The sequence below is a fragment of the Poecile atricapillus genome, chromosome 2, assembly GCF_030490865.1.
Source record: "Poecile atricapillus isolate bPoeAtr1 chromosome 2, bPoeAtr1.hap1, whole genome shotgun sequence".
NCBI classification, from domain to species: Eukaryota; Metazoa; Chordata; class Aves; order Passeriformes; family Paridae; genus Poecile; species Poecile atricapillus.
In genome coordinates this window covers 120,569,015-120,593,472 of record NC_081250.1, presented here as the reverse complement: position 1 = coordinate 120,593,472, position 24,458 = coordinate 120,569,015, and the positions used below count along the sequence as shown (strand labels likewise).

The window sequence follows — 24,458 nt, the reverse complement described above, 5'->3', positions numbered from 1 at the left end:
AAGCTGTAAAAAATTGGTGTGAATTAATTTATAGGACTGCACCACTTTGTAAAATAGTGTGAAATATACACAGAGAATCTTAAGGTTTTGTTTTTTTAAAAGAAGCTTTCAAAGAAAATATCAGCCTTTTCAAATAATAAGTCTGAATAAAAGGCATAGATATGGGTCTATAAGTAATAACAGAGCTGTGTTTTCTTTTGATTACAGCCAGAAAATGGTAAGTCACAAAAGAAACCCATTTCAAAAGTATTTTAAAAATTCTCTACAGCAACTATAGTGACTCAGATTCACTTCACGTCACATCACATCACTTCACCTGTGATGTGAAGCCCATGTTATACTGAAAAGTAACACTGAACAGCACTATTTTATTTAATTCATAATACCCCTTCTTGTACCTAACTGAATTCATGGGAAAGATTTTATCAGCAAGGTGGTCTACAAGGGAAGACGAATCAAGCAATGCAAATGTTTGTCAGGGAAACTGACAATTCTGGCCTTACAAATGATATTGCAGGCAATCTTTAGTAATTAACTCACTGATAACAATTTATTCTCTTCATGAAAATTGTACAGACAGGTAGGCTAGTAGCAATTGCTTTAGAAGTTCAAGTTGCTACAGTCCAACCATGTAATTGGAGCTCAAAACCTCATCTATATTGAGCCCTGCATCCCCAAAGATGGTTCTTGGCATCTCTTAATTTGTTTGTATTTTAAGTTGTCCTTTCTCATTATTCAAGTAGAACAGAAGATACAATTTCTGTCTATCATAGATTACATTCTTTGCTTCTTACTATCTTGGGATTTCACAGTAAAAGAATTTCTCCAATATTTAGTCCATCATATGGAAGTCAGAAAAATACCATTACGGTCAGAAAAAAACCTTGAGATTTTCTTACAATGTGAAGCCTTACTCTGCTCCCACCAAAAGGAGATCACTTTCTGTATTTGAAAACAGATTTTAATCTTTGCTCTTAATTGAAAATATTTTGCAACCTAAAATTTAAGTATTTTATTTTTTAATATCAAATCTAGAATTTTTTTTTTTTTTGCAAACATGTGACAATCTTTCTGATTCAGGAAGAAACAAAAGCTTTTTGGACTTGGTAGAACAGCTATGACAGAGCATCTTCTTTCTTTCCTGAAGTAGACAAGAGACATGAAATCATGGCATGGCCCCATGACAGACATCTTTGTAAGTCAAATTATGGATAATTTGTTTCCTGAAACAAAAGATAATTAAGTACCATAGGGATTTCAAGAAAGAAAGTTTGCTTTTCTCATGCTTAGAGGCATAAAGGGCCCTAGAAAACATCATGGAGGGGCTCTGCTTTTGCAAGGAATTTAGTCACTAAACCCTCTAAGATATTAACCACACTGCAAATGCAACAATATTTAACTCTTTATGTCATTATTTTTATTGGCAGTGTTTGGGTTGGTTTTTTTTTGCCAAGTCAGAGCCTGTATAGGAAAACAAACTGTTGTAAGGACAGTCAAGTGGGTTGGTATGTTATGGCCAGAACTGAAACAGAAGTGATGCTGTTTGACTGGTAACAGATTTAGGGACAGACCAGGGGTCTGGGGGTCAAAGCAGGAGCCATAAATGTACATTTGGGCCCAAGAGGGTCTCTGCTGCCCATCCCCAGAAGGGGGACAGAGGCTTGGGCTGGGTGTCAGGTTGGGCAGTGGGGAAGTGAAGAGGAACAGGGTTTCTGAGGAGGCTCAGCAGCAGAGCAAATGGTGTTGTGCTGCACAGAAGTAAGATCAGCAAGGAGTTTGCAGTGCTCCTACAAAATAGCTGGAGGACTGAGTCAGAGCTACATGGTCCTTCACTCTGGATCTATTTTTTGCTCTCTAAATGTGGCACTGTTTCTGCTGTCTCAGAGAAGTGTCATAGCTGCAAAGGCACTGGGAATTGTTCCATGATCTTTGTGTCACACAGAGGAAAACAGCTTGTTTGAAGACAGAGATAATTTGTATTCATGTTAAACGAACAGGGAAGCAAATTCTTAAGGTCCTAGAGCTATTTTGGTTGACTAAGCAAATTACTTCACAGTTTAGTCCCACAACTTGCAGTAAGCATGAAAAGTTTTCCACTGAAATTAAAGCAGAGTGAAGAGGAGAGGAAAGAAGAGGTTTTTCCCCTGTAAGAAATTTTGTTACAAGTAAGTAGGAAATGGGAAAGTGCAGATGAGTTGCATTTGAAAAACAGCATGGCACTGGTTTCCTTGATCAACATTCTGGAATTTCTCAGCTATGACATAGATCCAAAAAGAAAAAAAAACGTTGCTAGCTGTTCACAGCAAAACCTACTCATTTTTTTTTATTTTATTGTCTGATTGTTTGTTTGTTTGTTTGTTCATTTTTAGAGCAAGCTTTAGTTAAGCTTCACTATCCATTTATCCTAGTCTGGCATCCTCTATAATGCCATCTGTGCCTGCTTTATCTCAAAACTAATAAGAGATTTGAATATTTCTCTTTTGAGACTAAAGACAGGTGGGTAAAATCCTATCTTTAGTGGCCTTGAAAAACTTCAGACTGGTACAAGAGCAGAGAGGAATGTGCAGTTCACACATCCTGTTATCAACCACATCTGCAGAGCCACACTGTCACGGGGCAGAGGTGTCACCAGCTCTTCCTTGCTGAAGCTCTTTCTCTCTTTGTGCAAAGCAAACAGCATTATACTGGCCATTTCCCAGAACATGGGCCTGTTGTCCCAGTGTTTTACTGCAGGCAGTGCTTTACTAGCTCAGGGCATTCTGAACTGGGAACAGGTCTGAGTGGAGAATCTACATGATCTGAAGGAAACCTAAGGAGCAGTTCAGATGACTTTCCATTGTTATTCCATTTGTTCTCTTTGGGCAGCAACAAAAGGATCCTCTAGTAGATAGTTGTAATGATTTCTGATTAATGTGGTTTGTTAATTTATTTTTTTCTATGTTTTTGTTTTTTGTTTAATTATGTTTTGTGTAAGAAAAGAAAAACATTCCACCAAGATGGGGCTTGAACCAAAATGTTGAAGTCAGGCATCTGTGTAAATTGAGAAACTGGGTGTCTGGAAAGTCATGTCACAGAACAATATCACTTGTGTTGTATTATACCTGCTATTTATCACAGTAGCAAACCATTTATTGTATGTCCTTTGGTATCAGAAGTTAAAATGTTTTTGTTGCTAAATAGTGTAGGAAGATATAATTTGAAGATTAATCCTGTGTGCTCTACTATTTCATATAATCCTACAATTCAAAAGTGCCATTTCTGTTAGATCTGTAGTTAAAATGAGGAATGCTTACTTATAAGAACTCCTTCTAATGAAAGACTTAAAAGCATAATTACAGGGATTACTTTCTATCATTGCAGCAACCAGTTCCCACCAGGCTGTAATGAGTAATGCAAACATTGGGCTATAAACCAAATGAAAACTTACATTTTCCTAGATCCCAAAACTACTCAGCTGAAAAAATACAAAATTGGCTGCAAGAGAAAATTTAGCTGCTTAAATTGGAGATCTATACATTGAAATACATTAGCTTAATTGTTCTCTAACTGCTGGAAACTAATGACAAGGTTATTTTCAGAAGACTCTGTGAAAAAGGTTGTATGTAGACTTGTATACCCCTTGGACTCCCTTGTTTACTTTTCAAGTAAGCAATGTATATCAGCAGCTACTCTTCCAAAGTGTATAGAGATGAAAATGTATAAAACTGATAAACTGTGAAAAGGAGTCCACTCTAAATATGACACTCCACAGATGTTTATCTCTTTTTCACCCTGAGAACAAGTACTGCTCAATGAACAGCAAGTGCAGTACTGTTAAGACCTACAGTTTTTTTCATTCTCTTCAAGCTTTTGCTTTGTGTTTGTCTGGTTTCTCCACCAGGAGACACAGGGCTCTACATGATAAACATGTAGGTACAATAAGTATACTTTTAAACAGAAAAATGCACTTTCAAAGGGCTGTCTGTCATGTATACCTCAGCTTCAAGTGTTAGGTTTAAAAAACCTCACCTGGTGCCTTTCCTCAGTTCAACTAATACAACCTTTTAAGGAAATTTAATTTCATGCTTGTCTGATCTGGTCCCAGCCCAAAGGAGCTTCATCTTTCTGCCACACTTAAATTGAACACTCTCCTGCTGGCTTCTGAGCACAGGCTGCTCATACTGAGCGCTGCTTTTGCTTAAAGAGGTACCTGCCAACATTTCTGAAAGCCAGTGAGAAGATTCTGCTTTCCTTCCATAGGTTTGACTAGGTTCTTTGTGCCTCAGAAAGCCTTTTAACCACACTTAGCTTACATTTAAAAAGTAGCTGTGAAGACTTACTAAATAAAACCAGAAAAACACCTCCAAACCATCCAAAATCAACATGATAACATGAGAGCAACCCAAAATAGGTGATTCTTTCTGTATAATTTTCCTTGGGCAAACATCTAAGGAGTACAGGCACGAAATATGAGCGGTATGAAGTCTTGCTATGACAATGAGCTACATTAAATGCAGAATGGTAGATCTAAAAAACAATGGCCAAGTTCAGTGTAGGGTAGTTAGAAAATGCATGCATCAAAAGCTATGCTGTGTGCAACATGGCAGGATACAGACATTAGTTGAAATGGACTGAGTCATGCAATTATTTGGAAAGAAGCTGCTGAGGAGAATAAAAAAGTGTGGATACCTGTGTGGATCATAGCTTCCTCCATCTTTATTTCCTGATATAGGAAAATACAAGAGTAACTTTTGTTAGTGTTTAGAACTTGTAAAACCATTCAAAATGTAGTTTTCCATGCACAGCATCTAATTCCTAAAAAGAAATGTACTGTGTTAAATAAAGACAGAGCTGCAGTCCAACAAAGATTTCCTGGAAGTTTTACATAAAAGAACTGAAAACCCACAGGTTTTCAAAAATAATAAAACCCCCAAACAATTAGATATTGTAAAAACCAGAAACATTTGTAGATGTAGAAAGAGATACAAAGAGGCAACACCACAAATCATGTAGAATGGAGCATTCCTGTGAAAAAATAATAAATCACAATGTTCAATCAACCAAAGTTAAGTGCAATGAATTCCAGAGACTTGAAGTAAAAATACCAGCTTTGTTTTACTCAGGGACTCTTGTAAAGAAATGTTGCTTTCTTCAAAAATGACGAAGACTACTGGTGATCAGAAATTTGCAACATTAAGTCTCAGTTGTGGTTAAGGAACCTGAAGTTGTTCACATAGGCAGACAGCATTTGAAATAAACACAGAATTTACTACCTCACCTGATACTGGGAGGCAAATTATTGAAATAAACCCTGCAAGAGAGAAAGGAGTTATGGCTGTGAAGATCTGCATGCAGCTGTTATTGATTAGCTCCAATAACAATATCCCTTCTGCTGCATTTTTGTGAAATGATGGGTTTTGCCATCAATATCTGTCAAGAATAACCTGTGCAGACTTGCAAAGAAGCCTCCTGGTCATGCAGATGTGCAGGATTGGTGTATAGGGATAATTCCAAATTGTTCAGAGCAACATGTAGGAGAGTGACACTTCATGGATACAATTAGAACTTAAGTAGATGAAAACAATGTTAATGAAATGATAATAAACACTGCTATTTCTCTTGTACCTGTTTCAAGTCCCTTCGGCCTTGGATTGCACTGCTTGTAACCTTGACAACTTCGCAGTTCCATAAGCTGGATGTGTAATTGATTCAAAATGCCTCTTTCCACTGTGTGAACTGTGTTGGTCAGCTGAGAAAGAGAGGAAGGAAGGGAAATGATGCTTGTTAACAAAAAATTAAGGGAACCCTGGAGGAGTCTGGTGAATGACATTTTGTAACAGGGAAAGGGTTTTACCTGATAGGGATCAGTGTTCATATCAAAATATTCCAAGAAGCCAGTTGCAAACTCACAAAACAGAAAATTGTGGGTGTCATTAACTGTTCGCAAACACCAGTAAGTGTTGTTATTGGAGCTTGTGCAAGCACAGAAAGAGCCCACTGTAATTAAATAAACAAGTCATTAGTTTTCAGTCAAAAATAATATGCTTGTTTTTTCTACTAGTACCTTTAATCATAGTAATAAAATACTAGCATTGTCTTAGGTTTTGATTTAGATTTATTTAGATTTGGGTATTGCGACTAGCTGTGAACATTGTCCATATTTTGAACAGACTTAACAAAAATAGTAATGGTAGCTCTTTAAATTGTGAACCACGTCAAAAGGACATTTTTCTACCCCATGACTGTTGCTGGAGCATTGCCAGAATGCACAGCAATGTGGGAACTTTTTTCATAACTTTTTGTTACTCCACAGTTAAAAAGAAATTAACCAATGTAATTGTTGTCTTTGAAACAAAATATGTCATGCATATGTCTACTTTAGGAACATTTTAAAATGTAAGTACATATTAGCAGAAGTCCTAGTACAATAAGAACATATTATCACTAGGAGACAGTTTCTTTCTCCAAATGAAAAATTGTTCTTAGCAAATTTTCAGCTTGGAGTCAAGTATATTGTAACTTAATCATCACCTGATCTTGAAATTTCTGAAAATAAAGTTTTCAACCACTTTTCTTTCTCCATCACGACAAGAGAGAAAAGTACTGTTTGTTAGTGCTGAATACTGAGAAATATTTCTCTCTCAATAGGATAATAATCTATATATCCTGAAGTTTAGAGAGAATTAAAATATCCTTTAACTCTAATATTTTGTTCATTTGCACAAGTGCTATGCAGTTGTGATTTTGAAAATATTTTAGCATATAAAAATAGAATAATGATAAGAGTTCAAAAGGGATAGTATCTGCATTTTGTTCACTATATGACATTTGACAGCATTAAAGGTCTGAATGATGCTCTGACTTCATGAAGTGGAAAACCAGTAATACAGCAGAGGATAACGTAGATCACATTTGCATTCTGGCACAAGACTCACAGTTCCAGAATGGTGCTGTTTGCCAGTGGTTGTTGTCATGGGTAAAACATGTCAGACCAGGAAGGCTACACTCATCTCCCTTCTTCTGGCGCCGTTTCCCCTTCCGCTCCTTCTTCCTCCTCCGGTTCTCTTTGAACAGCTGCAGTTTGCCATCCACCTCCTGTGCTGCTTCTCTGTTCAGAGAAGAAGTTGGGCACAGCTGACTAAGAACAGTCTCTGTTTGGTTAACAACAGCACTAGCAGTTTTTACATCTTTCTGGGTTTTATAAAGGTGGAAGGATGAGAACAGGACCTTCTAGCTCAGCTTCCCCAGCTGTTAAGATAAGGTGTTCGCTTCAGCAAGCATGAGAAAGGATGCACTGCTGCATTTAGGTTTTACTGGATCTTTCAAAAGAAAACATTGATCCATTTCTGATAATACAATTTTCATCTTTTTCTATCAATAGGTTGAAGAAATATTATTTATAAACTTTCACAAGTTGGTCCAAAACTACTGAATGTTTCTTGTGATAACTTGCTACGTGACCTTTTCTTCTCCTCACCTCTCTCCACAAAAAATTCAACAAAACCCAAACCAAAAAATCTCCCCAAATCCCCAAAACTACTTTTATCCAGCCACCAAAAAGTCAACTGTAAGAATGAGAGGTTAATAACAGCCTTACTTGAAGGGATGAAGATGGCTCTTGAGTTTGTCTTGGGCCTTTACTCCCTTCTCTTTGTTGTAATAGCTACAGGGAAAATTTTTAGGAATTATTAAGTCATGAAACTGTTTTCAGCATAAAACCAAACCAGAAATATACTATCATTGACATTTTCTTGAGGAACTATACAGACTTCAAGTTTTCACTTAATTTAAGCAAGTTGTATCTGTGTGATCCTATGGTAGGTTATAGCAGAACTAGGTTATAGCTGGCTTCAAACATGTTAGTAGAATACAAGCATATTTAATCTTAAAATGTTAAAATTTATCTTCTTGTGTTTTAGAGTAGCTTCTACTCATATCTAACTAAAATAGGAGCCTACAATGCTTATAAATATCAATAAAGCTTTGGTTTTTTATTTTCAACCTCAAAATCCCTGGAAAATGTATAAGCTTTAGAAATCAGAGTCGTGTTCAGTATTTAGTGCCACCTCTCTTACCTCTGTTTACTACAATCACATTCATCTGGTTTTCTTCTTTTTAGGTGTCCTCTAACTTCCCTCAGATTCTTAATTTTGTCTTGGAGAGCTTCAATCTGCAGAGAATATTTCTGAGTCAAAATTATTCTTTGGAAAGGTATCAGTATAAAGACTTCACTGGGATTTTAAAATACCTCTTACCTCCTTATCAATGTAAGCTTTGTGATCCTTCCAGGCTCTGGCAGACTGGTACAGCTCCCTCTCACAGTGAATAGTGTCATTTGGAAGAATGAAACATCTGTAGATGTGAGTTTAAGAAACAGGGAAATGAAAGTCAGTCATTTCCCAGTTATCCACCTATTTTTTCTCTTTCTTCCAACATTTCTAATCTAATATTTTTAAATATTCTGTTAGCAAATTAAAAAAAAAAAAAAATCAACTCTACAAGGTCTTCCTCTGTTGACTTAATAGTAACAATTGTTTTTATCTGTTTTCTCTGGAAAACTCGTCATCTATGACAGATGGTCTGTGCCTGCTAAGCAAAAAAATGCAATACATCCTTAGTCAATCAGAAATGAAATTGAAACTGAAGTAAAAATCTTCTCATAATTTAAAGCCTCTTGTTAATCAAATCTGCCACTGTTTATTTAATTACCAGATGCTAAGAAATACATTCTTCCTGCCACATGAATGTGGCTCATCTTCCCAGCAAAACACTCAAGAAGAGAACATACAGTAAGAGAGCTGAAGATCAATATAATCAATAAAGACCAAGAGGAACCAAAGTTAGAAGAAAGAGATCAAATTCGTGGTTAAACAAAAAGTCTACAGAGCACTTTAATTAAAAAACAGTGCAATGACAAAAACATTCTCTACTGTGTTTGAGAAAACAGCTCTACCAAGAGGGAAAGAAAAGCACAAGACTGAGGCAGTGGGCTGAGACAGAAAATCCAACAGAGTTCAGGCTGGGCTTTCAAAGTTGCCATGTTGACAAACAGAAATTCCTTAATTAGAGAAACCTAATTTTATAGACAGAACTTTCCTTGAGTCCTTCTTCATCAGAACCCTTCTTTTCATTTCTGATAGGAATAACAGAAAAAAGATGTAGATGCTTATTTCTTCCAATGTTATCCTATTCTGTCTTTTTCTTCACTCAAAGAATTCTGAAAGCAATACTCTTCTGTAAAGGTCAAAACATCTTACGGAGAAATAATAATTTTTCTTTAAAACTATTTAAAGCTTTAATAATTCCATGGCTGGAAATTATCAGTGTAAGAAAGGACAATTTTTACTGTTCAAAAACAATAAAATTTGCATTCTGAGATGTTTGTCTTTTCATTTAGATTTAATGTATCTTGAATAAACAGGTTTAATGTATCTTAACTAATGCTAATGGCTGCAAACAAGTAAGCATTAAGAAACATGATGTAACTGATCTAATCTGTCCTCATGTAGAGTGGGACTTCAGATTAAGGCCTCTATGCTAAACTGGTGGTCTGGATTTTATAGTAAACAGCAGAAGTGTCAGTTTAACATGTTGATTAACCCATCATAATTTTGATACAAGGGACAAATTTCCCTCTGGAGATGCCTACTCCTGCCTAGAAATAAAACCTAATCTAGAGGCCTCCATTTAAAATACACATGTTAAATATGAATGATTTGACTTCCTAAAAAATACAACTCAGGTGTATCTAAAATCTATGATGTCAGTTTCAAATTCCTAAATATTGTACAGAGGGAGTAAGAGTACAGTTAGAAAATGAAGATTTAGTTTTAAGAAACAAAAATACCATATAAAGAAAGAAATCATACTTGTGTGTCACTCTGACAGAGCTGGGTTGACCTATAGCATCAGTGCCATCAGCAACCATTGTGTCATGAGCAGCACGAGAAGCTTCCTCTCCTTTTTCCTCATTTTCAACATTGTGGCGCTTGGTGATACTTCTGGTCTTTAACACCTGCAGTTCTTCTTCTTCCAGATTTATGTCATATATCTCACCTTCAAATTCCACAGACAAGGACCGGGTTTGGCGAGTGTGAACAAATCGAGGTTTGTATTCTGAAGCAGAAGAAACATTCACAGTCAATATATATATATATATATGTATATATATATGTATATGTATAAACATGATCCATGCCATGAATGCAAAACTATTCAATAAAACAAATTTATTTTTTCTGTGACTTTACAGAAACTTATTTAATGCTTTTTGATGCATCGTGGCCCACACTTCCATGAGCAGCATGAAATTTGGATTGCTTCAAGGTTTGAATCTCATGTTAGTGTGACCTCACGCCAGTTAGCATCTATGTCTTCAAATAAAAAACAGTATCTCAGAAATCACATGTCTAGAAAGAGACACTAAAAAAGAAAATCAGAGAACACAAGATTAGAAAACACTTTAAAAATTAAATCATTCAGTATAGTGAAACAAGGTCGCCACCTGTAGATTGGCATGTGGCATATTTAATGTATACCTTAGAGTAAAAAAAAAATTTTAAAAGATTAATACCTTTTCCTTTTTAAAGGTAAGAATCCATCAGATATCAGTACCTGTATGTATGTATATGTATATATGTACACAGACATATATGTCATCTGTATTTATGTGTGCAAGTCATAGACTATCAAAAAGTTGCTGCATTGCAGAGCTACAGTGAGATTTATTATGCCACTTTTACCCCTTGAAAGCTCTGAGCTTAGAAGGGTTACAGCTCTTTTAGTTACTGTGTATATGAGTAAGACTAAGTAAGACAATTAACTCTTTTGAGGGGTCTTTAATTTCATGTACAAAAGAACCTCTGTTTGGTCTCAGTCTGAAAGCCCTTACTTACACTTTTTACTTTTTTTGCTAAATGCACTTGACCCAAACCAAGCTGATAAAACTGACAGTGAAGACCACACCAAAGCATGTTCTGTCTAGCTAAGCCACACACAGAGAGCTCTAGACATACAAAATTAAGCTTGTAAAATGTCAGTTGTAGGGCATTTCCATTTGTTGCATCTATGCTGAGCGCACCCATGTCACCTAACAATAATTTATCCATCAGAAAACAGCAGCTGTAAGAAAATACTGCCTTTGGCAGGGAGTATCAGTTCTAGTGAAGTTTTTATGTTAGTGTCTTTGAGAGACTCAGGCTGAGTCTTTCCTGCAAGAATCTTTTAAAGGGGAAGATAGCGAGCCTCATTGAATTTTTCATTCAAACCACCCTTTTCCTAAATTTTTTCAGCAATCACCTGCTGTCAGGTGAAGAAAGTCTCAGTTATGGCAATGAGGACATTAGTCTTCATGAACAGAAAAACTAGTTTCAAAGCATCTTTCTGGTCTGTAACCGTATTACTCTTTAATAAAATTATGTAGAAAGATTCATAGGTTCAGATGGGACAATTTCTTGCTTTTAAAAGCCTCTGATGATACTGCTTAGTAAACAGGTGACTGAAAGGGTGGAATATATAGGCATCTCATCCATGTGTCACCTGAAGACAAGACTAAATTAGTAATTCCCTTAAAAATATTTCACCATTTTGAGTCTTTCCCTGCTCTGCTCAGAGGAGTATTAAGGTTGATTTGCAGGAGGCAGAGAAGGGAAGAGGTGTGAGAATGTTGTAAAGAGTTAAAGCATAACAAAGCAACTTTTTCTGATGCCTCCTGATATTTTCCATCCTTTCCCTACTTTCTCTCCCCAGGTAACTTGCTCCAGCCACAATCCCCCTTCAGCCCCTGCTGGTGATTTGGCAGCACCTCTTTCCAAGGTACACAGAAGGTATCTCCCTCCAAAAACATCACTTGAGGGAACATTCCCTGGTTAGAGAATCACCCTGGCAGTCTGTGGCATGCACACTTTCCAGCAGAGCTCAGCCTGTACACAGTGAGGTGCCTTAGATCATACTAAACAAATGGAAGAAATTAGATCAAGACAGTATTTAGGCTGAACAATGAGACAACTTAAGACAGACAATATTGTGGTTGAATGTACAAAGAATACCAGGGATTCTTGTTCACATCCACAGTGTGGGGGGCTTTAAATCAGGAAATATTTTGAATGATAGTGACGTTATTTTCTTAGTTCATAGACATCTGTGCAGCACCTTCTAACTTTTGTGTTTCTCATACAACTTGCTTTGAAGACTCATCTTGACTCCATTCCCCAGTCTTGTACTCTAAATATTTAGAGAGCAGAAGAACACAGCCTGGTCTTCAACAAATTCTATAATCTGCTTCTATTGCTACAGCTACAGAAATTCACTTACTTTACTGAGCAGAGAGGAGAAAAATCGAGCTCCATTTAAAACAATGGCTTCTTCAAATAGGCTTCTTTTGTAGAAGTCATTAGCAGAAACAAACCCAAGTGCTGCAGTCCTAAAGCCCTCTTGTACAATCCCTTCAACCCACGCTCCACTAGAGGACACTGCGATCTCGCTCGTGTCCCTGCAGGGATGGACGCGAGAGCCGAGCAGCGTTTCAGCCCGACAGCAGCCCCGCAGCGCCTCGGGGAGCAGATGTGTGCGGGGCATCACCAAACAGCCAGGGAATTCTGCCTTAACCGTGCAACAAAACGCTTGCAGGGGCCCTCGGCAAGCTGCTGCTGGCCCCAGGTCACCGCGGGGGCCACCGGGCTGTCATGTCTGAGCTGTGCGAGAGATGGCACCAGAGCATCACCGCCACCGCCACCGCCACCGCCACCGCACCGAGGTGCTGTCCCTCCCCGCGACCCAAGGCACGAATGGTGCTCTTATTGTTGCTACCTGAATCACGGAACGGCTCGAGTTGGAAAGGACCTAAAAGAATACCCAGTTCCAACACCCCTGCCATGGCAAGGAACACTTGTCACTAGAACAGGCTGCTCAAAGTTCCACCTAACCTGGCCTTGAACACATCCAGGGATGGGACATCCACAACTTCTCTGGACAACTCCACAGTACGGAATTGCTTCCTAATATCTGACCCAAACCTACTCTGTCAGAGTTTAAAGCAATTTCTCCTTGTCCTCTCACTAAATGGCATCTTGTAAAATGTCCATCTCCAGCTTTAGGCCCACCTTAGGTACATATTACAGACTACCAATTATGAACATCTCCACTAGACACGAAGGTGAAAGCAAGAGCATACTGGTAGGAAAATGCTCTGCTAGCCATTTCCCTCTGCTCTCTGCCTCAGAGTCCAAGAGATCAAGTAACACTTACTTTGCACATTAGTGTTTCTCAGGAACTGTCTTTGATTTTTCCTTTGGGTCCTGCTGTTCCGGTAATCAGTGTCTCCACAGTTGCAGTCTTTGTCTTTACCGCTGTATCCCCGGGAGTGGAGGCTGCGCGTTCTCTTTCTGATGGCGAGGATGTCACCAGACACCTTGCACTTGTGAATTCGAAGTTTGCCAGAAGCATCCTCTGTGCACTGCCACTTCTGCATGAGAGAGACATGAAGATGACTTCCCAGCAGCCTTCCAAACCCTGTTGCTTTCAGGTATGCAGTAAAAGGAGACAGGTAAATTTCTTTTAAATTTAAACAGCCCCTTAAATAGCAGACTGAGAAGGGAAATATTTTAGGGCACAAATTCAGTCACATTCTTCACAGCGTCCTTCTCATGCTGCGGAAACATAAGCTTGGATGGAATCACTTCAAATCTGCATCAAAAAAATACAACCCAGACAAAAAAAAACCCAAATAAAAACCAAAGAAAACCCCATCAAGATTATCTAGGCTACACACATCCCTCAAAAAAGCAAGTAAAAAGTCTTAATTTACAAGTCAAGGAGTACTGGCAGGGTAGTTTTCACCAACTTTTTGTTTTCTTTGAACAAAAAAATATTCTTTTTCTTTGTTCTGTGACTTGGATTTTCTAGCATAATTCAGGGAAAAATAAAAAAAATCCCCAATCCATGGATGAAGAAGAACTGGTTCCATTGTAGAGGTTTTTGTAAAGAAAAGGACAAATTGTGGATGTAATCTATAGAAAAACACATAAACCATTCCCTACAGCCAGCAGGTGCAAGCAAGGGGAAGAACCTTAGGGACAGTAAACTAGAAATTATCTTGGATAAACTCCTTTGGATTTATAAGTCATGAGATTTGTATGAGACTTGGGAGGAAAAGCTCTGGAAGGAATACCTGTAAAAAGAATTGTGTGTGTGGTGAGTATCAGAGCAAGTGTGGGAGAATAAAAGGAAACAGATTTTTTTCCAGTTTGTCTGCACAATATCTGTCTGACTTAATTATCAACATCACTGAACCAGATGGAAGATTCCAGGTGGATTTTTCCAGTGGATCCCATCACCTTCACATTTCAAATTAAAAAGCAACTGGGACATTCATTTCCTTTCTGAATCATCTTAAAATCATCTTTAAAAACCAAAATATTATATAAAAAAAAATAAAAATGTGTGGGTGCTGAAAGATCAGAGCTCCTTTGCCCTTACCCAGAGCTTGCTATACATGGCTCTCACAAAACACTCATAAAATAAGAAGTCCATGAAGATTTTAAGTTAGTAGTAGTCTGAATAACCATAGGGAGAACTAGAAATAAAAGAATAAAATTTATAATTTTAATACAACCATAAATTACTATTACTCAGTGAGTTTTGTTCACTTTTGCATCTTAAGCCACAATGACCAGAGTGTGCATACAAAGCACTAAACTTAGCTGGATATTGCAAAGAAAAAGAAACCAAACCAGTAATGCTATTGGTAGCTGGAACCTTTTAGCTGCAGTTTCAGTAAAGTTTCTCTGTAATGTGTACCTTTTTTGGTTCCCATGATGGAATAGCATAAGTAATTTTCTCTTGCCTCATTAATAATAATAAGACAAATGGATGCCAGTGCTAATGGAGTAGCCAACTTAATTTTTGAAATGGACACTAATATCAGAGCACACACATTTCAGTAAGTTCCATTAACTAATGGCTGCTCTGGATATTTTGGGGATGCTGTCATGCTGACTGAAGAATGGAGAAAGGAAACTGAGCCTCAGGTAGATTTTCTGGCCTGATGACCTGAGGAATGAGCTGATGTGGGTCTGAACCACAGCGCCATGAGGGCACTCTCTGGCCTAACATGTGGGCTGAATTAATGGATTCCATACTGAGATCCTCCTGTGGATTGCCATGATTCTGATCTCAGAACAGTAAACCATGTGTAAAAGTACATTAATTTGAACAAATCTAATAGCTGGCAGAGAAATTACACTTGTGTCCAGTCTTTCAGTGTAAAGGTACATCTACAAGTGACAATGTAACTTTTTACAAGAAATGGTGTCCAAGATCTGTAAACCTTCACAGATTTTATTCTGCAATAGCATGTGCTCTCTTCCTTCTGCAGCAGGAGATGATTGTTACAGGATGAGAGCTGACTGCAGCACCATATTTCCTGTGTTTATTGGGTACGTGTTACAGTTATAAACATATGGCACTAGTTTTTAAGGAGTCTCAAAAGCAGCATTTTAAAGTAGAATAAGTATTCTCTTTGTCTAGCATTAATCATAGCAAGAGGTTGTAGGAGTGGCTTCAATAAACTTTTAGATCATTTTTAACAGTATTATGACTAACACTGAAACAAGACGCTCTGTGTCTAGTACAAGCCAATAATAGTTCCTTATTTAAAACAGGGATTAAATGTGATTCATTTCCTCTTTTATTTTTCTTTTTTTAATTTTACTTTAAAAAGTGTAATTATAAAGATGCTTCAGAGTTCTAAGATGGAATTTTCAGTCTAACTTTCCTGAATCCCTGCCCATGCCAGCATAATCAGGCACTGAGCATGCCTTATGCAGTTATGTCATAATGGTCTTTCTGCTCATCTTTAGATCTCTAAAATGCATTAATGCACATAAATGAAGATTCTGACTGAATGCACTGTCCCTTCCCCTGTTTTTTACCTTCTTTCCCACTTTGAATACCAAATTATTCTTTGAAGTTCAGGACTATTAATTTTGGTTTCTGGATCGCCATTTCTCCATCAATTAAATAGCTCCATTATCATATACACAAACTAAATATGTCTCCATTAAATTTAAATTTGCATATCTTTTCTTATTTTCCCCATGTTTATCTTCTTTGTTACAGTGATATTTCACATGACACCCAAGACAATCTAACAATTCACTGTTGCCATAGGAATATAGGATAGTCCTTGCTTCTGGCTGCATGCTGATTTAGGGACCCCTGCACTGATTTATTCTCACCTCAGTAGGAGAAAAGAGAACTAACTCAGAATTAAAAGCTCTAAACTAATAGTAGAGAAAAAACCAAGTCCCTGACATTTGGCTGCAACAAGCTGTTTTATTGTTTCAGTCATGTTGTGAAACTTCATCTGTGTCAGCCTTTTTCCTTGTCATTGACTCATCTTTTCCTCCTTTCATCTCATTTCATCACCTACCCTCCAGCAACTATTTCTCTCTCACCTCAGCTCCCCACTTTCAGTTCACATTCTTCCTCAATTTAGGTTCAGAGGGAAAGCAAAGGTGAAAAAGAATCTTTAATGCTTCCACATCAGTGGAGCCCTGAAACCCCACACCTGAAAGCTGACGGAACTTACCCACTGGGAGAAGCTTTGCTGGTTTACAGCCACCCTGACACCCTGCAGGGTTTGTTCTGCATATGCACTTGGAGCCTTGGCCAGGTTTGTGTGTGCTGGCTGGCAGCCCTTCCCAGTGCCTTCCCTGCCCCCGTCAGCAGATTGCAAAGGAGCTTAGGAGAGGTAAAAATGTAAAAGAACTGAACAGCTAAGGGTTTTGGGTTTGTCTTGTTTGAAAGAAGTGGGCTGAGGGGCAATGTCATTGCTCTTCACAGAGTGTGATATGGATCCAGTGATAGGACATGTGGGAATGGTTCAAAGTTGTGCCAGGGGAGGTTCAGATTGGACATAAGGATGCATTTCTTTACCAAGAGAGTGGTCAAACACTGTACTGGCTTCCTGGAGATGGAGTTGTTACCCCAAACCTGTCATTGTTCAAAAGGCATTTGGAAAGTACTGTAAATGACACTCCATGGAAGTGGTCAGGCAGTTGGACTCAATGGTTGTTGTAGATCCCTTCCAGCAGAAATAGTTCTATCCTATTGTGTTGAGGTAATTTTCTTCACAGTGGCTAGTTTGAATTTGTGCTGAACACAGGGTTGATAATAAAGAGATGGTTTTTGTTATTGCTGTGTAGGGCTTACACAGAGCCAAGGCCTTTTCTGCTTTTTCTGCTGCTACACTGGTGAGGGGACTGGGTGTGGCTGGGGAGGGTTGGGAGGAGACACAGCTGGGACAGGCAGCCCCAAATGACCAAAGGGATATTCCAGGCCAGAGGACATCATGCTCAGTATATAAAGTGGGGGGAAGAAGGTGGGAGAAGGGAACATTTGGAGTTACGACCTTTGTCTTGCCAAGTCATTGTTACATGTGATGGAGTCCTGTTCTCCTAGAGATGGCTGAAAAACTGCCTGTCCCTGGGAAGGGGTGAATGAATTCCCTCTTGCTTTGCTTGCATGCACTGCTTTTCCTTTCCCTATCAAACTTTATCTCAACCCATGAGTTTTCCACCTTTCACCCATCCGAGTCTCTCTTTGATCCCACTGGTGGGGAGAGAGTGAGTGGTTGTGTGGGCTTAGTTGCTGGCTGGGATTAAACCACTATACCTGTCCTATCCTATATCCTATCCTATGTCCTATCCTATCTTATCCTATGCTATCCTATCCTGCAGAAGTTGAACTACTTTATTCTTTGCCAAACCTGAATTTAAACATGCAAGTTCCCATGCCTGTTCCTCAGTGTTGAGGCAAGCACTGCAATGGTGCTGCAGCAGGAAATTTTCCTTGGATAACGGCACTAGCATCATGCACTTTCTTCTGGGGGTAGAAGTTTGCCCTCATGAAGACATTTCAAAGACCAAGGGTAGAACATGGGCTGGTTAAAAGGGATGGTTTGTACTTGGTGGCTTTGCTTTGCCTTGCTACTAGCATGGCTCTGGCTGTGACTTGCAGCTACATAAGGAAGACAACACCAATTGACTTCATAACTACCTGGGGTCTCAATTTCCTGGTATTAATCAGTTGTGCCACAGCCTTGAAATTAAGTCTATTTCATTACTGATTATAATTAGGGCATAAAACTATACATTCAGAATAAATCATTGTGATGCCCTCCACTGTAAGTAGCTACTTAGGCAGGACTTCCAATCAGCTTTGGGCAGTTAATAGACTGTAATGGATTTGAGACAGTTGCTGCTTCCTTATATAGAGGAGAAATGAATTAGATGAGTCATGAAAAGTGTCCCAACAGTAGGCAAGCTAAGGGTTTCTATGGAATGTAAACACCTAGTATTTGCAGTAGATAAGTCAGTGAAAAATACCTTGTCAGATTTTATCACTAAGTTACAAAACCCCGAAAAACATGCAACCGGAAATATAACATAGCAGCAATATTTTTACAGGTGCTTTTTCATTTTTGTAATGTATGACTGACTTTGAGTATTATTGCTCAGCCTAGGGAATGTTCAGATAAGGCCTGAAAAATGAAGACTTCATGAATTTAAACATGTCCTCAAGATCTCATTTCCCTTTTTTCCTGTTTTGAAAGGTATGCTTTAAATTTGAAAACAGTTTAGATGGAAATACCATTACAGGCTGAATATATGTGTAGCATTTTCCTTCATTAGAAGTAACCAGATCTGGGGGAGTGCCAGGGGACTTGATGTGATAATGCTGGAAAAGGAGTCTGGTTCAGGGCTGTGCTACTGCAATCAGAGCTGTCTTGCTTTTGCTTTCTCTGGGCCATTAGAAGAGGCCATGTCACACAATATATTGAAAAGAGCCCTGTAATTAGTTGTCTACAGTAAACAGTACAGAGCAGCAGCAGTTCATTTCTGCTGAACTGGACCTGAATACTGAGAAATGTTTGCTGGCTAAGGTCATGTCCTCTGTACATTTCCACAGAGCAGAACTGAACCCTGGTCCTGACCATGGCTCCTAAATGCCCCTGGAAATACCAACCTGTGTTGTTTCATCTCAGCAGTACTTCAACATTGCACAAGTGCAGCTGTTAAACAGGGATGGTTTGCCAGGTTCACTCAGGGAGTTTGGAATTGCTGCATTTTTGTGGGGAAAAAAAAGGAAAAAATCTCCTTCTCCATTTTATAACTGAGCTGATACTGCCTGTAATGGCAGATCCCAAGTTTTGTACCACTGTCTCATAACTGAACCACTTTCTATTGGGTCATGCTCCAGAATCTGACAATATGAATGTATTCAAAGGCAGTTATTTATATACAGCCTTAGCCCCTGAGAAGTGTTCCTGAAAAATGCAATGGTCAGGGGATCAACATGGAGGGAAGAAGTTTGTCCTTTAAGAACTGATGTAATATGGGCAGAAATGTATGACAGGCTTTAGAAATACTTTCAGACAAATGCATAGGGACAGAACTGGAGGAAAAAAGGAGTGAAAGAATTAATCACTGGATAACAGAAAAAACAATATAAAAATTGGCAATTTTGAGCTACTTCACAAGTATGAAGTATCTTTTCTTATGAAAAGAAAGAGAAAATTGCCCAGAAATTTTACAGACTACAAAATTTTGCATTCCTTCAGTATAGACAACATTGATTTTAAGTTATAGCAGTTCTCTAGTTATAAAAAGTGCATGAACTGCATTGTCAGTTCTAGAAACACAGGCACCTAGGTCAAGAGAGCAAATATTTCACCTGCATAGCATTCTCTACCAAATTTATTAAGTTGCCTGTAGTTAGAACTCAACGTCAAGAGACTTCTGTTGTTATCCAATAAACATCCACTCTCAGGTGCAAACAAATAGGAGCCAAAGAAAAGGATAAATTTAATCTGTTAGCTATAAATAGTAATACCAATAATAATCTCTTACTATTGTGTCATGTACATTTAACTTGCAGAGGACTTTGCTTTAACTCTCTTTCACTGCATACTTTAAAATGGAAACTCTGCAGAAAGAGAACCTCAAAGAAGTACTACAGAAAGTGTTAAAAATAATTCTTGCATAAATTATATTTTCTGTCTAGAGATTTTTGGTACATAGAATTACTTAAAAAAAGGTTAAATGAATTTGCTTTCTTAAAAAAAAGTGCCACTCTACCAGAAAGGTCTTTCTGCTAGAGAACACCAGTAAGATGATAGTGAAAAGGTTGGACACAGCCATGAATTGAAAGAGATGAAACCAGTGAATCTAGAGATCTTCCGGGAATATCTCTGGATTTTATCCAGAATAGACTTCATACATCCAATTAAGAATTGCTTGAATTTAAAGAATTGTCAAATCTGGGAAGAGCCACTCTCTGTTTGATAAAAGCTTAAATATTTAGGCTGAACTGTGAACTATTTAGGCTGAAATATGAAATACCATGCCTTGAAAGATTATTTTTAGAGATAAAGGAATTTATCTTCATATTTTGTTTCAACTCATAAACAGAGTGGTATTTTAACTAGAGGTATCATAATTTCTGGCAATTCCTACGAATTCTTGAGCAACTAAATTGCAGGCATGTTTCTGTCAGCTATGAGGGATGACTCTTCAGGGTCTAAAGTGAGGAAGGGCTGTTCACAAAAGCACTGAAGTATGCACCTAGTTTTAAGCACATAGCTGGTCCCAAACACATGTGCTTCCAGTTAAGCCTGTGCATAGATGCTCCACTGAATTATTACTAAGAAAAGATGGTATCAGTGGGCAGATGGCAAAGAAGAGACAGCTTTGAATCAATGCCCTGGTAAAACAGGTTGACCACCATGTGCCTTTTGACTCCTTCAAGTATCAGGAGTTTGTTCTGGAATCTGGAGGATCCACGGGTGATGTTAATATGCCATAGTATAATTTTAGTTGGGTTTTAGTGGCTGCTCAGTGTCTGGCTGTCAGTGGCTGGCCAGCCATCTGACACTTCTGGCCAGCTCTTACCAGTGTACGTGTTTTTATTCCTACTCTGCAGCTGGTCATAAAGCTGACCTATACAAATGTATGGTCTGTGATATTTATTTTATGAGAACATAGATACTCGAGCCAAACCAGACTACACCTAATAAGCCCCATTCTAATTTCCTTTGCAATATTATCTGTGAGCTGATTGATGGCAAGTGTTCTTTCAGTATGACAAATAGACGTGCTTTCGACTGAATGCTGATATGATAATTTGATAAATATGAATATCAATAATAAAATTAAATACTTATGCTAGGTTTTTAGAGGGTGAAGAATACGTGAGAAATAGGAGTACAGGCTACAAAACACACTTTTTGGATCAGGGCCAGGAGAATCTTGCACATTTACCACAATGCTGATGTTTGGATTCAGCGACATTTCTCCAGTGACTACCCATAAAGCCTTAGATCACTGTAAAATACACCGAGACCTAATCTAACTAAAATCTCTCTGTACAGTCTTCAGGCATTTTCTCTGAGTGAAACATTATGTCTTCAGGGTAGTTTTGGGATACAGTTCCTCAGGAGGAAACACAGTATTATGCATGTCTAAAAAGAGAGCACAGGGAAGGTGCAGTTACAACGTTATACCCGTATAGCATGGTGTGAGTTCAGGTACTTCCATGTCATCCCAACACAGGCAGCATGATGCATTTTTCTGTTCTGCCCACTGTCAGTGCTCATTGGAGCTGGCAGAAGGCCATGGATCTTTACAAGTTTCAGGCCTTTGCTGTTCACAAACTGGAAGGTAGTGTTGAGCAGATGGCAGGAGATGTATGCCCATAAAATAAACAGACCTGTGTCTGGGTTTCACTGCTGAGTCATCCAATCTAAGAGCTGAAATTTTAAACACAGTGCTTCGCAGTCCTCATTTTGGGAAGGTGATTTTTATATTTTTATTTTTTTTACCCTATTGGGAAAATGTTAAAAAAAGATTGTGGTTTGTGTAATTTTTCTAAGAGGATGAAAATGCATATTTGGCTATGGATTTGATACTGATTATAAATAATGGATTGAGCAGTACACTGGAGACATCCAGCCTATCAGTCACCAGACCTCATAAGGTAACTGTGATCTGGGAAAGAGTGTTAGGTCCCAAAAGTCAAAATTATGCCTTAGGAAAATTCCTATGACTCAGACTGGAGAGAAAAAGAATAAATACTTATGAATTAACTCAACTCCTTAATTACACATTTAGGTAAGGGAAGAGAGAAAGAAAAAATATAAATGAAAACACAGTTAACATGGTTTTATTTGATATTTGCTAAGTATCCAGAAGAATTTCATGAGTGAGAAGATGGAATGAGTTCAAGAAAAATAACCTGCTGGAGGATTTAAGAGCAGCTTGCCTCTAAACCTCCTGAACTAACATATATTCTTGTCTCAGGTTATTCCAGTGGAAAGCTGAGAAGAGATTTGTGTCATGATAAGGTTGTATTAATCCAGAGAAACATTTGTTCACATGTTATTTTTTCTGCTCTGTTGGAAAATTAACAAAGCTTTATTACAACTTGACACCAACTGTTTCCCATTTTAAAACAAAAGCAGAGCTATGCTGCAGATGAATCAATATTTCTGTGCAGTGTAGATTATTGCTGAGAGGGTAAATATATATCAATGAAATATAAAAATTCCCTGCAAACCATTTAAGTGTTAAAACCCATCAGTATCCACTGCTAAACCAACTGGGCTCAATCAGGTGATCTCAATAAGTTACACCATGTAAACCAGTGACAAATTTGGCATATGAACTATGAAATAAACCTCCCGTTCCCATCATAATTTCTTGAGCATTCTCTCATGGGGAGATGTGGAGGGACCACAAAGGAAATGTCTACCCTTCTCCAACACCAAAGCTGAGCTGGGAGCCCATCAGCTCCTGCTCCCTTTGCCAGGGGAGTGAATCTGGCCTGATGTGATGGGACTGCCTGTGCTTTGGGTGAGCACAGATCAACAGCTGGGGCAGGGCAGGAGCTGAAATCTAGTCTATATCCAAATATGACGTGGGCAGGTGACCTATAACTCACTTAAAAGTTCATAAAATTAACAGCACCTCCCAAGTTATGAAATTGAGGAGGAAGAGGAAAACATGAAATCCTCAAGGCCAGGTACTAAGCAAGCAAAAAATTAAGAGCATGTACTAGAAGGAACATCTGGAGGTCATTTATTTCATCCTCCTCCTCAAAGCAGCAACATTATTAGGTTTGGATGTATCCTGGGGTGGACTTTCCACAGCCTCTTTGGGCTCCAGCTCTTAATCATATTTATGATTGTGCACTTTTTTCCATGCATCTATTTAGAATATCCCTTACTGAAACTCGTCTCTTACTGGAAGACCTTTTGCTGTGCACCTCCGAGACATACCTGGGTCTGTCGTCTCTCTAATTAGCTATTGGTTAATCAGAGGAAACAATTACCTTCTTCCTTTGCTTTCTATTCCCCTGACTAAACAAACTTCTGCCCCTTCTCACTACATCCGCCCCATCTCTGGGGTCCTCCCTGGACTTGCTCCAGCGCACTGAGGTCCCGCTGCTCGTGGAGATCCCCAGCTGGATGCAGCATTGCAGGTGCAGCCCACAGGCACCAGGGAGAGGTGAGCACTCGCTTCCCATGACCTGTTAGCAGCGCTCTTGCTAGCACAGCTCAGCAGGAGCGCCCCTGTCCTTGGCACCGGCTCACTGCTGACCCCCGTCAATGACTGCCGGAACACAACTCCAGAGTGAACGCACCCGGTGCACATCTCAGTTCTGAGACGTTCTCAGGGAGGTGGGTGAACACTTGGAAACCGTCCTCCCATAAAGGGGATTATGAAAAAAACAACAAGGGGCCAGCGATCTACAATGTGATCTACAATGAAAGTGATGCAATCTGTCAATTTTGTTAGAAAATTTAAATACATTAAAAAATAGCAGTGGAAGTATTTAATATTTATGTTTTACAGGTGTTTAGTATCTTCTCTTCACACCCCCTGTTTTTTAAGTTTATCTATTTTCAGATACACATTGGATATAGCAAAAATAAGAATTTTCAAACTTTTAATTAAAAAAGTTATTATGCTAGGTTCCTTTATTTTCCTTTCTTTTAAAGAGAAAATATGCTGAAGCAAGTATTATCCTGAGTATCACATCCTTGGAGATTTTGGAACAAGCAGATCTCAGGATCGCACCTCATTTTAATACAGGAAAAAATATTATTTTCTCTTTCAGCTTCCTTTTCAAATAAACTGCATATTGACTACAGAAAATTTAAATTAAGAGCAAGCTTTTAATGGTGTATTAATTCCCCAAATGCTTATTCTTAGTTTCAGACATTTAGCAGCAGCTTCCCACAGACCAGTAATTTCACTATTTTAGAACTGTCAGCAATTACTCATTCTGTGAAAGTAATTTTAATTTAACTGATGTTAACTGCAACTGATTAGAGTAAACATAGGAAGTATTATAAGCCACCGTAATTTAAATGAAGATTTTATTTCTATATATGCATCTATGTAATTGAAATAAAATAT

The 24,458-nt window shown here is 38.3% G+C and overlaps 1 protein-coding gene across 9 annotated transcripts in view; it reads right to left on the bottom strand.

Moving 5' to 3' along the window:
* Positions 1-24,458, bottom strand: part of SULF1 (sulfatase 1) — a 185,656-nt gene that overhangs the window by 4,196 nt on the left and 157,002 nt on the right. For 7 of the 9 annotated variants that reach the window (XM_058833273.1, XM_058833279.1, XM_058833276.1 and 4 more), the window contains 9 exons: positions 13,225-13,441; positions 9,849-10,095; positions 8,235-8,331; positions 8,055-8,149; positions 7,577-7,642; positions 6,915-7,087; positions 5,834-5,976; positions 5,605-5,728; positions 4,557-4,702 (listed from right to left, as the gene is read on the bottom strand). In XM_058833273.1, the coding sequence (XP_058689256.1) occupies positions 4,557-4,702; positions 5,605-5,728; positions 5,834-5,976; positions 6,915-7,087; positions 7,577-7,642; positions 8,055-8,149; positions 8,235-8,331; positions 9,849-10,095; positions 13,225-13,441 (1,308 nt within the window). Of the gene's footprint in view, positions 1-4,556; positions 4,703-5,604; positions 5,729-5,833; positions 5,977-6,914; positions 7,088-7,576; positions 7,643-8,054; positions 8,150-8,234; positions 8,332-9,848; positions 10,096-13,224; positions 13,442-24,458 lie in introns of those variants that run through there. The other 2 variants (XM_058833281.1, XM_058833282.1) reach the window with 2 other exon arrangements.